Source organism: Brachyistius frenatus, unplaced genomic scaffold (genome assembly GCF_029030835.1).
Source record: "Brachyistius frenatus isolate BFR_SWC_R1_liver_20210118 unplaced genomic scaffold, ASM2903083v1 Contig_4, whole genome shotgun sequence".
Classification (NCBI taxonomy): domain Eukaryota; kingdom Metazoa; phylum Chordata; class Actinopteri; family Embiotocidae; genus Brachyistius; species Brachyistius frenatus.
The window spans coordinates 9754215-9773025 of record NW_027210603.1 but is presented as its reverse complement, the minus strand read 5'-3'; the positions used below and the strand labels follow the sequence as shown (position 1 = coordinate 9773025).

Genomic DNA, 18811 nt, shown 5'->3' with positions numbered 1-18811 from the left:
ACCCTCTTGTGCACATGTCACAAGGCAGATAATAGATTATGATGAGGGAGCAATTAACTAAAGATAACCCTGTAGCACACTACCATCTACAACACAGCCATGTATTTTATTTTTCTACTGTCATAATGTTTACCCACACAGAGAAAGCTGCATGTTTTTTGGATGGTGGGAGGAAGCTGGAGTGCCATGAGAGAACCCACACAGGGACAGGGAGAACATGCAAACTCCACACAGAAAGGCACAGGCCTGGATTTGAACCCGGAAACTTAGCACTGCGAAAGAGTCTGTGGGCAGACCTGAAGACAGCAGTTCACAGACGCTTCTTATTCAATCTGCCGAAAGCTTGACAGGATCTGCCAGGACGAATGAGAATACTTTCCAAAAACAGGTGTGCAAAGCCTGTAGATACTTACTAAAGTATATTGAAAGCTGTAACTGCTGCCAAAGGGGCTTCTACAAAGTACTGAATTCAAGGTTCTTACCATTGATAATTGGATGGCAAAAAAAATATTGAATTCATTTAAACTTAAACTACAAACTCAGTAAAGTGTGCAAGAAGGGAAGGAATGTGAATACTTTCCAAAGTGACTGTATAAAAAAATAGAACACAGAAAATGGTCTAAATCATGTTACGTGTCAAAAGTAATTAGAAAGACTGACAAGTAAGCCAGCTGGCTAAATGAGTTATGCTTTATTTGATCATTATTTTAATGTAAGCAGGATAACTTGGTTAGAGTGTTTACAGGAGAGTTGCAATAATCAAAGTAGTGCCATACTGTGGTTGTAATCTAATTAGTAAAGAGCCTGTAAAGCTGTTGTCTATATGCTTTTTGTTTGACCATGTGTGTCTCCTCTGTCAGGCTTGTTTTGGTTTGCTCGAGCCAAACTATCAATACACAGGAGTAATTAACCGATGTTGCACTAATTACTTCAGTGAAACCTAATGTTTCTTCAATAGATGCAGACTCACACACAAACACACACCGGTGAACATCCTGCCTTTTTCTCTCGGTGTCATATGCCAAACTGCACAGCAGTGCTGCTCTTGGAAAATTGCAAATCTTTCTTTTTGTGTACTTGAGATGAGATGTTTTTTTTTTTTTTAATATACACGTTTCTAACCTTGACTAGGACAAAGAGTGCGCCCTCCCACATCCACATAATCATCATCATCATCATCCTAATGAGAGTGGGAGTTTTTGCCTGAGGTAAGGGCCTTGTTTCCCCAGCCTCTGAGGGAGGTGCTTCATTTTTTTTTTTAACCTGGTTGCAGTGTCCTTTAAATTAAACAAATTAATGAACCTTTAATAGCCAGACTATTTCACCTGGGAAATGACTGGGGGGGCTGTGTGTATGCTGGAGAACAGGTCTGCCCTGTAAACACACCAAGTGGGCCGACCACTCACATATATGAACACGCACACACATACAAATTACACTTAATTAGGTTTCATGGGAATGCATGCAAATGTGAGCTCAATAGTAGGTACAATGTACAGTGTGCAGCATGCACTGACATGTTCATAACCCCCCATTCTCTGCTCTGTGGTTGCAGACTGCATGATACACACTAGTGAAAATGCTGACTTGAGATGGGATGTTAAATCAATGGAAATGGGAGCATAAATAACATTACAATAGATCCCTCTCCATATGCTGTATACATTTAAATGTATTTGTTGGATGACTTGTAAATAGTTGGCTTGAGCTGAGTATACAGTATATCCCTCAAAAAGGACTTTTGAATCTCTAGGCTGCGCAGGTTACCATATCCAAACATAAAGTGAGAGCTCTATGTGAGCTGTTAATGCCTTAGCTGTAACTCATGCAGGTATTAGGAATCTGAAGCTTAATGTAGTTCTGATTTTGTCTGTATACTGTGCCCCGAACTTGTTGAGGAAGAAGTGCAAAATAAATGAGTGTTAAGAAAAGAGTTAGTGTGGATTTTACAGTGCTTGGCCACATTTCATGCAGGCGTCAGCGTCTAGGCATAAAGCAAGAAAATTGCATAATAAAACAGGGGGGCATAAAAAGACAAGAGCCATTGAGTTATCTCCTATATGTTAGTCTGTCTGTCAGATGTAAGTCGAACAGTGAGTCACAACGTGAGTCAGATCCTCTGAAAGCAAAATGTTTGCATTTAACAACTATCTAATATTTAAAATATTAATATAATAGTCAATCTTAGCAGTGAAGGTTGTTACTGTTAGAACTTATTCTCGTTAACAAAAACTGCACAACTGAATACAAATGTCTGGCTGCGTTGTTCTTCTGATCTTAATGCTCAGACCAGAAAAACATTTAAGCTCTTTAAATCTAAATTAAATCTACACATTTTATAACAAACTAGTTGTAGATTGTACAAAGATACAAAAGCCACTAAAAGCATAATCCCTTTTGAGGATGCTATCAAATGAAATGAAACGATAACCTAAACATGCATGCGGAAGAGCCAAAACCCTCCCTGGGAGAGGTGTATGCATATCAGGAGTGTCATGAAAGGCAACTTGACTCGGCATCTCACCAGCAAGGCACTCTTTGAGTGACAGAAAGATTAACAGTTCCCATGGCAACAACATCTTCATTTTCCAAGGTCAAAGATTCTCCTTCTTCCCATCCAGTTGCCAGGGAATGGAGAATATTTCCCGGGCAAACGTCACTCTGTTTGGCTCTGGAAGAAAAGGAGAGGAAATGAGTGCTGTGGAAATGAGCAGATGCAGAAAAAGATGGAACGTGGGAAAAAGGGTGAACCATTAATAATTCATTCAACCAAATAAGTAGACCCAAAATCCCATGCTGAAGGACCAGCTCGCAGCTACTACTGGGGATCTGATATTTAGTGAATACATACTGCTGCTACGCTATCTCCCAAGTCATGAAAAAAAAAAAAAAAGGCTCGCAGCAGCAGCAACAAATGAGCAGAGCATCCTGCCAAAGGTACATCTTTCTACAAACTTAACATATTTACTCTGGTGAAATGCTAAACACTAATGAATGAAGACAGACAAACTGAACTTAAAAACAATACAAATGTGACAGCTGATCACACAGGGATCATGATGCCCAGAACTATTGCCATCAACTTAAAACAACAACAAAAAAAGTTTGTATTATCTGACCAACCTTGTCAAGAAAAAGTACAGTAATACTGTAACAGTTTTATTTCTGTACAGGTTTGGCATAACTGCTGAGCCCTTTCTTAAAAGCCTCTATTATCAATATTTTCTGATTATTGTCAATCAAAAGTCTACATGTGTATGTGAAAGGAGAATTATCGTCCGACTTTGCAGATCCTCTCAGCTCTGAGAGGCTTTTTAGATTATTATTACAGTTCTACAGCCTATATTTTTGCTGTTTATGTTCACTGCTCTCATCAGCAGCCTTTTTCCAGACACAGCAGGTTGCTCATTTCAGATCTTAACGTGTTGGGGAACAAAGGGGATTATTTCAGATATTAACCTCAGGATAGGATGGATATGTATTTGTTTGGTAAAAAGAGACATGACTTCTAATGAATGCTGATGTTGCTTCATGTGTCCTGTGAGGGTAAATAAACAGGTATTTGCTTACAAGTTAAACAACAAGTACATGTTAATAATATGCCAGTTTTGTGTTTCCAGCTTGTTTTCAATGCCCAAAAGAAGCCAAAAAAAAATCTGTTAATGCAGGTTCAAGACAAACACATGGCTGCACAAGCAACAGAAAAAAGGATTTAAGGTTGTGTAAACACAACCTGACATATTTGTGACATACTATTAGATCATCTGTTGAAAGATGGATTTATGTGTTTATCCAGTCACTACAGGATGTTCTGACACATGATTTTCTTTGGTTTGGTACACAACCAAGTAAATGCAGTTGAATAAACCAAGTACACTTAATAAAAGTCCACATCTGAGCACATGCAGAACATAAATTCTAAAATCAAACCTTCATCGACAAAAAGTCTACTAAATCTTGTTGTCTGTAAGCAAGCAGGGGTCCACCACCCCCCTTAAAAAGCTTGGAAAACGACTCCTCAGTAATCTCCCACCAAACCATGCTACTTATATACTGAACAAAAATGGAAACAATAAAGCATTATGATTCTGGAATTATAAGGTTTTTTTGGGCAGATGTATGGATGTTTAGTCATAATGGACATCAGAGATTTAGATCTCCTTGAAAAGTGGAAGTCATAATTAATACTTCAAAGTTACACCACCGTTTGACTATATGCAGCGACTTTTCAAATTAAAAGCCCTCCAGTTTCACACAGGATCCAGCCCTATAGTAGGTTTTGACCTAAAACTGTGCTTATTTCAGGAGGGGCTGTGGGTCCCAAATCAAAGGGGAAACACTGGATTTTCCGAGTTTAATCTTTTATAAGAATTTCCCCCTAATAAGTTAAATTGAAAACGTAAACAAATTACAGAAAATGTCTGTAAAGAGTATCAGTTTGTATTGTTCATGTAAAAGAAGCTGTGATGGTGGGGCGTGGTTTGGCTCAGCTGCAGGAGGGACTGATTGGAGGAGTGGTTCAGGGAATGGCTGGCCGGCTGGCTGGCTACAGAGCATGGGGCAAGTGCTCGAAACATGACACTGCCGTGGTATCCTCTAGTGCACTGTGTATTACACACTTTGGGGTGATACTGAGTTGGCTAATGACAAAATAAGCCAGTCAGGAGTTAGCAAACCTGGAGACCAATCGATGAAACCAGATTGGAAGTGTGGGGCAGAGCTACTTTGACCTACAGAAAAATATTCATTTGGAGTTTGATATTAACAAGACAGTGATGTAAACTATGTGGCAGTTGTCAAGAAGAATGGTCCTACATTTCTACTGAACATTGTGCAGGTCTGATGTGCAGCTACTGTTCAGGTTATTGCTGCCAGAGGAGGTTTGGCCAGTTATTATTATTATTATTATTATTTTTTTCACCTGCACTGGGAATGTTTAATGGCTGTGTTCAATAATTATTGTTTGTATGTTATTAGCTTCAGCGCTCTGTATTTGTTTGTACTTGTGATTTAGATGAAGATGAGATCACATTTCATGACCAATTAATGCAGAAAATTAGATAATTATGGCTCATATGTTTTCTTACACGTACAGTGGATTCTCTATAAACTGTCAGAAAACAGATTAGGATCACATGTTTTCATCCAGCGTGTTCTAAATTGATCCATACAGATAGATATAACAAAACAGGACAAATCACTAACCGTGAATGGGAGATGGAAGAAATGCATTAGCTGTGGAGAGGGACTGACAAAGATTCATTCTGCTCTCTATTATTTATTCTAAGAGGGATCAGTACTGATAATCCAAGCTTCATCGTGTCAGTCATCATTATTGATTTTTTTTAACCTTCTGCCTTTTTGTTTGTCATCCTGCCCACAGCCTTGTCATGGGCTTCAATCAAACATGTGAGTATTGATCAATAAGGGGAGATTTGGTTGATGTCTTTCCTTATGAGACTGACCGGGTTGATATATTCTCCTGCTCTGGAGAAAGCCAACAAAGAAACTTTATCCAGTTAACAATACAAGTTGCAGGCTTTTGACTTGAGATGCGATATGTACCCTTCTTTCAATGAAAGATGTACCCCTCTTTCAATAAACTGCTTTGCCTCTTGCTTTTTCTCTGCCAACCATAGTGCCTGAGGTAATTATATGTTGATTGAGGTGCAGGATAAAGACATTTCAAATTAATCATACAAAGCTGTATATGGTAATTACAGTTAGAAGCATGTCTTATTCTTTCGAATACTTTCTCGAGAAACTTTAAACGATGTGAAATGTTTTCCAGACATTTTGTCAAATTGCCCATCTGTAATCAATACTGTTATAGGCCACCACCTGTAAGTAATTCCTGATCAATTTGTTTTAAAATTCACTAGCGCTTGCCAGGCAGAGAGAGTGAGGAGAAGAACTCAGAACAAGTCAAATTAGACTCAGATGAAAATATTGAATAAAAACCTGCAAGATGCATTCATGATTTTGACCGACAGTTACCAGTTATGAATCGTTACATTTGAAAAGTATGAAGCTCCTTATATTGATCAAACTGATTTGATATTACATTGATTTTGAAACTTTTAATGCAAAGCGTTTACTCCTCAACACAGCATGATCAGCGGATCTAATTGCTTCTAAGTAATATTTACATTAATTCCTACCTAATTCATTAATGTATGTGAATTGAGGACTGATCAATACTAGGTTGCTAGATTAGGAATTAGAGCCATTGGTATTTAGTGGATTGTGAGGATATGGGAACCATTAAGAGTCCAGGACAGATGTTCTCTAACAAGCCCCTGCAGCTCTGAGTCATTAGCGAACTTGCTCTGCCTTGTGATCAATATGAATTTATGTTCACTGTAGTCAGCTGTCCACTTTCACTTTCAAGCTGATCAACTTTATTTTGTCCTCTTGAAAATACGTGTCCCTGTGTGTTTAGCATTCAAAGTCTAGCTCAAGGATCCTGATTGCGTTTAGCCATAGACAGTAGCTATTTATGCACAGCACGGAAATGCAGGGGCCACAGTCCCGTAAGGTATATAAGTGCAGGAGCGGGCACTGTTCCCCTGTCAGATAGCACATCTCTGTTTTAATGATGCATAGGTCCTCGGCATCCTCGGGGAGGATGTGTTTCTTGGTCACAGTCCAGAAATTTAAAGTAGTTGCTTGTGATCCCCATGATTAATTTATATACCCTGGAAAAAATACAATGGTAATAATTCTTGTGCCCGGCGGATGGTGGTCGCAGGTGTTGGAAATACCAAATGGGATGAGGCCAAGCTAATGGTGCCTGGAAGGGAAACTATCTGTCAGGGATAATCCCTAATACTGTTATACCCCTGCATAGATAATGTGCTTCCCTCTGCCTCTCTCCCTCGCTCGTGATATTGAGATAGCTGTGCAGAAATTATTAAACGAGGGATGGATATCGACGAGGATAAATGTGTGTATCTGGAGTGAAGTGTTGCCCGGGTTTAACGTGCAGTAAAGATTAGCTTTCCACTCTAGAAAAGCCAAACTAGGCTAAGAATAAAAAGGGGGTTAGAGGGTGTCCTGTGAACTCTGGTGACCCATGTTCCACTTCATTACACTTTGATTAATTGGTTAAACATGTGACTACAGAAATTAACTTCGGCAGCCTTGTGAGAGGTAATTAAGGCTTTTCCCCCCTTCTTTTGGAAGGGGGGGGTGGGTGGATGGGGGTGGGGGGTTCCATACCAAGATAAATGCAACCTTCAGCATGGCAGAGGGCCGCATAAAGACATCAGCCTGGCATTGCATTATCATGGTTCAGAGCACCAGCAACATGAAAACATATAACATCGCTTAACCCTTTAAGCCCTAGAGGCCCCCAATTAAGGCCCCCAAACTTATCAAAACTATTATTAAAATATGGACATATATACTGATATTTACACATCTGAAGAAATCTCCCAAGTGTTCCCTTTATTATTAAAAAAATACTTTTTTTATATATATATATATATATATATATATATATACTTTGTTATTGTGGTTGCAGAGATATACTCTTTTTATTATGGGTATGCAATTTTAAAGCAGAGGCCTAAAAAAATAGGTGTGTTTTTAAAAGGTTGAGGAATTAATTGATGAAAAAGAGATGCTCTTCTATTAAAATATGTCTTCACTGTAGAGCCATCACTTCACAGCTTTGTTTCATCATAGAAAGCGCCAAGCTGCAAATATCCACAAAACCCCTCCTGATTTGAGAGTACAGTTCATCTTAAATCCTGTCAGCCACGAGGGAGCATGAGCAGTGCTGCAGCTCAGGTGGCAGACTGTCAGTCATTGTGCAGCTGCATATTACACATTGGCGAAGAGGAGGAGGAGAATATTGAAAGCTAACATCTTGTCAGATCATCACAGATTCAGCAAACAGAACTGTGCATGAAGTTTGGGCGTGGAGCGAGCAGGGTAGAACACAGATGTGAGGTGAATGCTTAGAAACGCTCAATGGAAGAAGATGCACAGAACGTCGCTGCCTTTGTCAGTTTGCTTTTCATGAGAGAGCGTTACGTCCAAACTTGTGATCAGCCTCTGAGTTGCACAAGGTGTAAATTTTATTGCCGGTTACATGTTCTGAATGCTCGCAAATCAGGGCAGTTTAAGTGTTCGCATTTACTCGAGTCAAAAATATTTTTACAAGAAAAAAAGATGACGCTGTGCATGTTACATTGGCTTCAGTGGCAATTAGGATACACAATATATGTACATATATTTAAACTTACACAATTATATGTTGAAATTGTAATCCACTGTTTACATATTTCTTGTTGTGCCATGTTCTGATCTCAAATTAAAATGACTAAAGTAGCAAAAACATTAACGTTAATGTTACCATACTTTTCAAAGGCACGGTATACAGCTCTATTGAATCCAAAATATTTATTCAGTATCATATTTTAAATAATAAATGGTGTGTTGGATAAATCAAATCTATTGGAAACATTTTTGATTTCAAAATGTCATCTTTAAAAATGTGCATAATTCAAAATAAAAACTGTGTTTTTTTCAAATTTGTATTTCACGTAGTCACAGTTTTTGACAGTGGTGTTGACACCACACCTCATCTTTCTGCCAATAACATGTCGGCTGCAAATAGGCTCAACAAATAATACCAAATGTAGATCCTATTGGCTGGGTAACAACAATGTCAAAGTCATTTTTAATGCACTCTGTACCTGCTGTTTTAAACAGCCACAATACACAGTCACAAAAACAAACCTATTTTCATTATTAGCTTAACAAGGCTGCACACGCTACCTATTTAGCTGACTAACAAGCTAATCAGTGCACTGAGCTTTGTTTCAGTTCTCAACATTTAAGCGAAGAGGCACTATTTTACCCAAGTTATTCATTAAATTAGTCATTTAATAATTTTTTTGTCAACTGTCCACATATTTTTGATTAATAACTTTAATTGTTATACTAAGTGCATTTATACCGTATATATTTTATACTGTATACTAACCTTAGCCTGCTTTGGCATAACCCTTATATTCAGCATATAGTAGTCCATGTAATATTCAGAAGTTCAGTATAGCACAATTTTTGAGATTACAGACCGCAACCAAACAACCTACAATCAGCTGAGAAATAATGGAACAGAAAATATACATCCACCAAGCCACACATTTCCACAGAGAGCAGATCACTGTTTGCTACCACCGATCCTGTGGCTGGAAAAAAAAAAAACAGCCATGGTCGCAGTCATTTATAGCAGCTAATAAATCACAAAGGGCAAAGACAAGCATGTTTCCCTCTGATTGAGTACTCACAGAGTAAGTGGAATCTGCTCGCTCTTTCCACCACAGCCAAGACACAATCAGTCCTTCGGCCAGCTATAGAAAGAGATAGAGAGACCAGAGAGAGAAATTTAAAACTATCCAGAATGCTTGTAATAATCTAAAGACACAAAGATTCAAATAGAGTTTAGTTAGTCTGAAACAGGAAAAAGGTAGACTGTAAGAAACACCAGGATTAACGCTTGTCCGACAACACTCAATATGGCCCGAGATGGTGCTAGATCAACAAATAACAGCAGCTAATATTTCAAACTGAGGAATTCAATCTTACAAAATACAGGGCTGCAGGAAATATCTGGATAAATGTTGAATCCTTGAACAGAGTAATATACAGAAGGTTTATGATTATACTTCAATAAAATTATGATTTTGCTTCTGCGAGTAGTGCTGTTAAACCAACAACTTCCCCATCAAACATATACAGCATTTGTATATGGGCTCATTCAATGAGAATTAGAATATCAAACAGACTTACTGCTGCTTTGTTTGAATAGGTTTCACAATCTTCACTTTTTTCTTTTTTTTGTATTGTAAAAGGAGCATAAATGGGATATATCTCTATGGGTTGTGCTTCTTTCTTCCAGTTATTGATGTACAGGCTAAAAGGACAAGTATATGTCTATGAAATACAATAGGCAGAATTTATAAGAAATCTCACGTTTACATGTTGTCTATTATGCATGTCCATCTGTAACTTTTCATTTAAAGAGTGAACTTCAGCTTTACTTGTCTGAAATAAAGTTAGATCACACCATTCAGATTGATAATATGCTTTATAATATCACACATATAGTACAGTACACACATTAGCAATTCATCTTGTACCTCAGGGTGAGAACAATATCACATTTTAATTTCAGTGGTAAACGGCAGTGTTGGCAAAAGCTACTTTAAGATTGTAGCGGGTGAAGCCACACACTAATCGTTGTTGAAACACTACACTACAACTCAGAAAGGATAGACAACTACCTGAATGCTACTAGGGAAGGTAGTTAAAGTACTCCTCAACACTAGTGGTGCTAACCAGGTGTCTGGAGAAGAAATATACCCCATAACTAGAGACATAACATGATGTAGAGAGCTGAGAAATCATAAAAACAATAAACATGGTAATTATCGAGGAGGTCAGTACTTTACTGACAAATCATGCCATCTGCAAATCTCTGGCATTTTTTGCAGTGGACAGATGTTATAGTCTCTGACTGTGTCCGTGTCACATCTTCATATTGCCCCTACACTTCCCAACCAGCCATATACACTGCTCAAAAAAATAAAGGGAACACTTAAACAACATAATGTAACTCCAAGTCAATCACACTTCTGGGAAATCAACCTGTCCAGTTAGGAAGCAACACTGATTGTGAATCAATTTCACCTGCTGTTGTGCAAATGGAACAGACAACAGGTGGAAATGAGGCAATTATCAAGACAACCCCTATAAAGGAACGGTTCTGCAGGTGGTGACCACAGACCATTTCTCTGTCTTCGTCCTTTCTGGCTGATTTTTTGGTCACTTTTGCATTTTGCCAGTGCCCTCACCACTAGAGGTAGCATGAGGCGGTGTCTACAACCCACAGAAGCTGCTCAGGTAGTGCAGCTCATCCAGGATGGCACATCAACGCACGCTGTGGCAAGAAGGTTTGCTGTGTCTGTCAGCACAGTGTCAAGAGCACGGAGGACATACCAGGAGACAGGCCGGTACACCAGGAGACACGGAGGGGGCCGTAGGAGGACAACAACCCAGCAGCAGGACCGCTATCTGCTCCTTTGTGCAAGGAGGAACAGGAGGAGCACTGCCAGAGCCCTACAAAATGACCTCCAGCAGGCCACTAATGTGCATGTTTCTGCTCAAACTGTCAGAAACAGACTCTCCATGAGGGTGGTATGAGGGCCCGACGTCCACAAGTGGGGCCTGTGCTTACAGCCCAACACCGTGCAGGGTGATTGGCATTTGCCAGAGAACACCAAGATTGGCAGCTTCGCCATTGGCGCCCTGTGATCTTCACGGATGAGAGCAGGTTCACACTGAGCACATGTGATAGACGTGACAGAGTCTGGAGACGCCGTGGAGAACGTTCTGCTGCCTGCAACATCCTCCAGCGTGACCGGTTTGGCAGTGGGTCAGCGATAGTCTGGGGAGGCATTTCTTTGGAGGGCCGCATAGCCCTCCATGTGCTAGCCAGAGGTACCCTGACTGTCATTAGGCACCGGGATGAGATCCTCAGACCCATTGGAAGACCATATGCTGGTGCAGTGGGCCCTGGGTTCCTTCTGATGCATGACAATGCTCGGCCTCATGTGGCTGGAGTGTGTCAGCAGTTCCCGCATGATGAAGGCATCGATGCTATGGACTGGCATGCCCGTTCCCCAGACCTGAATCCAATCCAGCACATCTGGGACATCGTGTCTCGTTCCATCCACCGACGCCACATCACACCACAGACCGTCCAGGAGTGGACTGATGCTTTGATCCAGGTCTGGGAGGAGATCCCTCAGGAGAACATCCGTCATCTCATCAGGAGCATGACCAGGCGCTGTAGGGAGTGCATACAGGCACGTGGAGGCCACACACACTACTGAGCCTCATTTTGACTTGTCTTGAGGAATTTCCACAGAAGTTGGATCAGCCTGTGATCTGATTTTTCCACTTTTATTTTGAGTATGATTCTGAATCCAGACCTCCATGGGATAATGATTTTGATTTCCGTTGATCATTCTTGTGTTATTTTGTTCTCAACACATTCCACTATGTAATGAATAAAGATTTTCAACTGGAATGTTTCATTCATTGAGATATGGGATGTGTTCTTTAAGTGTTCCCTTTATTTTTTTGAGCAGTGTATATATTTCATCTTTTGACTTTGTTGCATTGATTTCTAAGGACGCGCATGACCAATAATCCAAAAAGACCAAGGAGCAACCAGCAGTGACGTCACCCATTGGTTTGTGAACGGCCGTTAAGAAGCCGCAAGTTTGGAATTTGGCCAGCGCCATCGATCTGATTGGAAACCTGGCAATACTACATCCCGCCCACCAATAACTGTAACCTGACTGCAACACAGGCATGCCCCCCCCCAAAAAAAAAAAAACACATGATAGACCTGTCTCCTTCAGAGAACAACAAATGGAAAAAGTGCCGTCTTGATATGACCTGAGGGCAACTGTGCCATCAACTGTGCCTCTTCCCAAAATATGGCAGCCCATACAGAAGATTAACCATAACATTATATAGGACATGTACGCGAAGAACAAACATTAGTCCCACTTTCCTGAATATGAAAGTACACATTCACAAAAGGTGACACTTATTAGGAGGAAAAAGTCAGATTGCAAACATGTGCTTCTAGACACACAGCAAAACTAATCAGAATGACCTGAATATCTGCACAAGTACCACCGAGGCCATTTACTCAGTGTACTTTGGTTTCCAGCAAGACAGACTCCAGCAGAGCTATCGTAAAAAGACTGAGTGATTATGCAGGTGGATTGAGCCCTGTGTGCAACGGCCATAATAAACAAAAAACAAAAAACAAACGTCATATTCATTAGTTTGCATTTTAAAAGGTGAAAGTTTTTTTGGAACTTTTTAAGAAATAAAATATTCAAGACTCAGCTTATTGTAAAATGAAACTTGCTTGTGTATATTCTGAAATGTTATGCACAAGCACAATTTTGACATTGATGATTTAGATCAGGGCTGTTTGGGAAATGAATTTATATGTATTTGCATTTTTTGTTTTGCAAAGATGTCTGAAAGTTTATAGTAATGTGGGCTTTTATTTTTGTTTGTTTATTTTTTTGGCCCTATTTGAGGTTGTTCTGGTTTTCTAGGGAAATTATTGTATGCTTTTGTCTCACCACTACCACCAAACCCTAAGTAGGCAGCTGTTTCCAGCAAAAAAACAAACTCTACGTAAACCGTAAACTGGATATTTAAAGTAAAACCAATGCAGAAGTGCCTTTAAGTGCAATTCCATTGGGGGCCGTTAGGGGCTAGCTCAAAAAAAAAAACTCTGGCTCCTATAGACTTTTACTTAAAACCTGGTAGGCATAGTTTCCTTGGGTTCCTGATTAGGTCCAAACATGGTTCACATCTGAGTAAAAAAAAACAAGACGCAAAACAAATGCGTGACGACAGTTGGTCGCTGATTGGTCAAAACCCACGGTACATGGTCCATATCAACAAATGTTAAAAGTCAAGCACCAAAGACTTGCATATTTTTTCAATAGTGGAATTTAATGGAGACTAAAATAGAATTAAAAGAGGTGTGATTCACATTAGTCAATAAAGAAATAGAAATCCAAATTAATGTTAACAGTGCTTTGTGACTGCCGAGTGCAGTATAGTTGCTAAGCCAAATGACCTTCACAATGTGGATATATCAAACCCTCTGAAAATAATACAAAATCATATCAATGGCTACATAATTGTTATAAAAGTTAATGTTGGTTTATTCAAATATAACAGCTTAGGGTTAGGGTTGCAGCAAACAGAAATGTCTTTAAGCTTGACTTAAAGTAGCTGAGATTTGCAGCATACCAGAAGATTTCTGTGAGTTTGTTCCAGATATGTGGAGCATACAAACTGAACATGTTTATTTCTGACTCTGGGAACAGACAAGAGACCAGTCTCAGATGACCTGAGGGGTCTGGATGGTTCATGAGGTAGCAACAGATCAGAAATGTATTTTGACCCTAAGCCATTCAGTCCCGTCATATATTCTTCAAGTGATAGTAGGCTGACTTTGTAATTGTCTTAATATGACTGTTAAAACAAATTGGCACATCCACTTTTTGATTTGTTCAATGCATTTACCCAGCCCTTGTATGGGATAATAGTCCCATGGCGATATAGTTATGTAAATGTGTGTGCATAATTATGATAACACACTTTGTTGTTTTCCATGATCTGAGCAAGTGGAAGCATGTATATGTTGAACATAATAGGCCCCAGAATTTAACCTTGGGGAACACCACCTGTCATGTGTGTCTGCTCTGTTGTGTAATTAGCTATAGACACAAAGTATTCTCTGACCTTCAAGTAGGACTCAAACCAATTTAGTGTTGTACCAGAAAGTCCCACCCAGTTGTCTGTGTTCAAGTGGATACCGTTAGAAACCTTAACAAAAGCAGTTTCAGTACTATGGTGCCATCAAAAACCTGACTGGAAGATGTCAAAACAGTTATTTACAGTCAATGAAACAAGGCCAAAAGTTACAAGGTACATTAATTCATCTGTGATGTATTCAGGAAGCTCATTCACATGGAAACACAGTTTTGCCTGGCTGAGATATCCAGGCCAGCTTATTTATTTCTGTAATAGGCAGGTAAGGCTAGTTAGTTGCTACAATCTGGGATGAAATGGTGGAGACCACCCACAAGTTTCATCACCTTTCATCTCTGCAGGTACAATTTTCTCTTCCTCGTCTCTGCCTGTCTCCAGTGGAGAAGTCAGTGGTGGCTATCTCCCCATATCTTTGATATGTTCAGCCCCACATCCCACGGTCACTCAAAACTTCCTTGACACATTTCCAGACTCAAAAGTTGTGGCTCCAGGGAACAGGCAGACAAAGCGATTCTACAGGACTTAACTGTATGAAACACTTCCTTTCACAGAAACTAAGACACAGAGTATGTCTACATGCACGTGAGTGTTCTGAGTGTTATTCCATTCACATTTAGAACATTATATTATAACAGAATATTTGCATGCAATAACCTGCTTAATCAATTCCCTGGTGCTAAAATGACTCGGGTTTCTTAGATGAGATTTAATACGCTTTAATTAACACTGTATTTATGCCTCTCTGCAAGCTCACAAATATTAATCTTGTTTTTTCCATATCAAATACAAATAAGCAGAGGTAATGCACCTGAAGCTGTTTGGTAATGACTATAAAAAAAATGCCAGAAGATTGAACTGTGCACTTTAGCAGTTGTGTTACAACCATGAATATTTTAGGAGAGTAGGGGATACTGAGGTCCAAACTGTAAACAAGGTTCATTACCATATTTCGTAGTATGTTTTTTTTTATTTTTATGAACAATAGAGTTTTCATGTTTGTAAAACTTTCCCAGTGCCTAAAAAAGTTGGAACTGAGGAAAAAAGCATGGGCAAGACCACAGAGGGAAACATTAATGTGCAGTGAGCCACACAATGTTTTAGCATACCCAGAAGCAAGAAAACGTTGTTTGACACATGCAGTCATTTCAAGCCAAGTCATTTCCTGTCATACTGGGGGAGGCTGTAGCTCAGTCGGTAGAGTGGGTTGCACACTAATTGGAAGGTTGGTGGTTCAATCCCAACTCCACATGCTTAAGCATCCTTGAGCAAGACACTGAACCCTAAAAAATTGCTCCTGATGTTGTACCCATCAGTGTGTTGTAAGTCACGTTGGATAAAAGTGTCAGCCTAAATGAAATGTAATACATAGATGGTGACAAAAATAGTAAATGTTGTTAAGCTCATCTGGTTTTGGGTCCGTCAAAAGGCATTTTACTAGTAAGAGCATCACAAATAAATAGAATTTGTCTAAACCACAATCCACAGGGCTTTCTTTGTGATTTTAGTGATGTTATCTAAAGCACTTTATGGGCAAACTCACTTGAAAATAAACAATACTATGATTATGGTAAGTGAGGGTAACTTTTTTTAATGGCTCCTTTCGGTTGAATACATTTTTTTTTAATGGGACAGTTAAACTTTCATAGAAGCACAAGATCTTCAACTTAGTACTTGAAAACCATCAATGTTACTTAAAGCACCATTATGGGACATATGCTGAAAAACACCAATTGTGACCTCTGTGACCTCAAGTGGTAACCACACAAAATTATAATTTCAAAACAAACTAGCAATCATGCTGTAGACTCATGTCAAGTCATGAGTCATGTTATTGACAAGTACAAGTACTGGCTGACAGCTAAATTAATTTATGCACAGCTTTATAATCATTACCTTATTTTTGCTAGCACCAATCTGCAGGTGTGTTGTCCTGCAAGTTTGCTCACATCACCTTGCGATGTCGAGGTAGCAGCTAAAACTGTAAAAATGTGGCATACTTGGCTTATGATTAAAAAGAAACAACAACAAAAACAATAACAGCAAAAAAGCGAGCAAGTTGACAAATTAGCAAGCAGAACAGACCAATATTACCTAGTTTCCAGAGAGATGTGGTTCTGGATACATTAAATCTCTGACTCATTATTTTTTTAGGTAAAATCGGAATGCAATCAATCAAGGAAATCTCACAATCAATTGCAACTGCAATTCAATCCCCTTCCCACTGTCCTTGAACACTATAGAGATTCAACCTATAATGAAGTGCATAAAATACTTTGTATTCACTATTGTAATGCTGTGTGTGGTTGGCTTGCAAAGAAAGTACTCCCTGAGGAAGAAATACATTTTATGATTGCAGCAACATTAGGGGGTGTTTTGGATGATTAGAAAGATGGTTAAATTGTACACATTACTATGTCATTTTGGAGGTTTAACATATTTTTTTGCAGTAAAATTGTGGGAATTACAAAAACTTTATAAAAGCTGATAAAGTTGAATATGTAATCGCTTCCAATGGTAATAAACATGGTTCACATGACAATTTTTTTTTTTTTTTGCTATAATCTTTATTTAATCATGAATTTTTGGCTCAAAGTTTAAAAGTAAATCAACACAAGTCTGGAAGTCTGTATACAACTAATTCAACATATTCCTCATTCCAATGACAAGACCACATTTTCCACAAACCCTGTCACTTTTTTTTTAGCTCGCAAGCATGCTCTGTTTGGATGGTGAATGAAGATGGAGCAAAGCCTTGCTGATTGTAAATAAGGAGTTATTTTTGTTAAAAACGCAAATTATGTTAGGAAAGGCTGCTATTTGCTGTAATGCTTTTAGCAGAGCTTCTGTTAAGGACATTGTTTGCAGAAAAAAAAACTACAGGAATATTGCAAAATGTCAAGCTCACTCAAATATTGTGCAAATTGCTTGGAACTGTATTATTGCAATTGCAAGATAGGGATTTCCTAGAGGGAGTGTTTCAATATCTAAGGGGGGAATACCTATATATACCCTTTTTTTTGTAGCCAGTTACCATCCTAAAAGGGACAAATAATACAATTTAGTAAAAATCTTTCACTTTAAACTTTAAGATTCCCTGTTCCTGAGTTGAAGATTTCTCTGTGACACTGATATATTACTCATTTTTAATGAATAAGATGACATCTCATGAACTGAATGACTTTATTGAACCCTGATTTCGAATGCAATTTTCATCCTGAATGCATGTATGGTTTTTCTATCTTTGCATTATCATTATTATTATTATTATTTCAACCCCTTCTCTATTTGTATCACATGGCCTGTTGGAAACCCCAGAGTGCCAACAGCAAGAGTCACATTACAGTAGCTATAGAGATTATGAATGATAGAGAAACTCTTCACATTCAATAAAGTGCCACAAATGAATAATTCATGGTTTCAAATTCCAGGCCCTCCAAATATTCAACTGCATTGCTTCAGGCCTTTACTCTCTATTCGATTGCTTCCAGTACGAGTGTTGTCTTTTGCTGCTCTGATATCTGTAACTAATTCACTGCAAAAGCAACAAAAAGTCTAATTTGTCAGTTGACACAAAGAGGCTAAAATGAGACCAAATTCATCAATGGAAGACACTGCACAATATTATTTGAATGAATTAGACATTTTCGTAAAAGTAGTGTCATAAGTATGTTTTAGTAAATCTTGTCTGTTTTGTCAACCTGGTTGACTATGTTGTTACAATGTGGTATACACATATTTTACAAAAGATTATTATTAATATAATAAGTAATATAACACTTACAAGATCCTATGTCAGTTAGCTTCCATGTGGAGCTGCATATAATAGATGGCAAAAGTGCTGCCCCCATACTTTGCTTGTGTGAGGATTCCTGTCTGATCCTAGTGTGTTTCCCTCTATTTGATCACCTCTCCTCATGTGTGCTGTCATTTCCATGTCTGTTTGTTATTGTATGCCACGTGCTTGTGTTTAGTTTTGTGTTCCTCGCATTATCCTCCTCCGAGCTCCGCCCACTGCCGCGCCTCTCTCTCCGTCAGCACAGCTGCGGCCAGTCTCACGACCGACGTCAGTCCGTCCGTTAACCTACCCGACATCCCGTCCCGTAAGCCTGTCCGTCTCCTTGCCTGAGATTCCCGGTTCTGACTCCGTCTGTTTCCTGTTTCCTGCCGTTCAGCGTCGAGCCACGGGCATTCACCTGAACGAGGAAGATTCCAGTTCGTTCCACGGAGATCAGCTGTTGAGATCTTAGCAGTCCTGTGCAGAGCCTCGGGCGTCACACAGTTGACACTGACTTTCCGTCCAGCGTCGAGCCTCGGGTATCACCTGTACGAAGAAGATTCCGGTTCGTTCCTCAGACATCAGCTGAGAAGTCTTGGCAATCCTGTGTCAAGCTTTGGGTGTCACACAGTCGATCCTGCT

General features: G+C 39.2%; 1 protein-coding gene across 1 annotated transcript in view; it reads right to left on the bottom strand.

Annotated features, from left to right (window-relative positions):
- The window catches only part of LOC138630369 (contactin-4), a 105282-nt gene that overhangs the window by 42114 nt on the left and 44357 nt on the right, over window positions 1–18811 (bottom strand). The window contains exons 2-3 of the mRNA XM_069714670.1: window positions 9303–9365; window positions 2525–2671 (exon numbers count right to left, since the gene is read on the bottom strand). Of these exons, the coding sequence (XP_069570771.1) occupies window positions 2525–2585 (61 nt within the window). The 5' untranslated portion in view covers window positions 2586–2671; window positions 9303–9365. The remainder of the gene's footprint in view (window positions 1–2524; window positions 2672–9302; window positions 9366–18811) is intronic.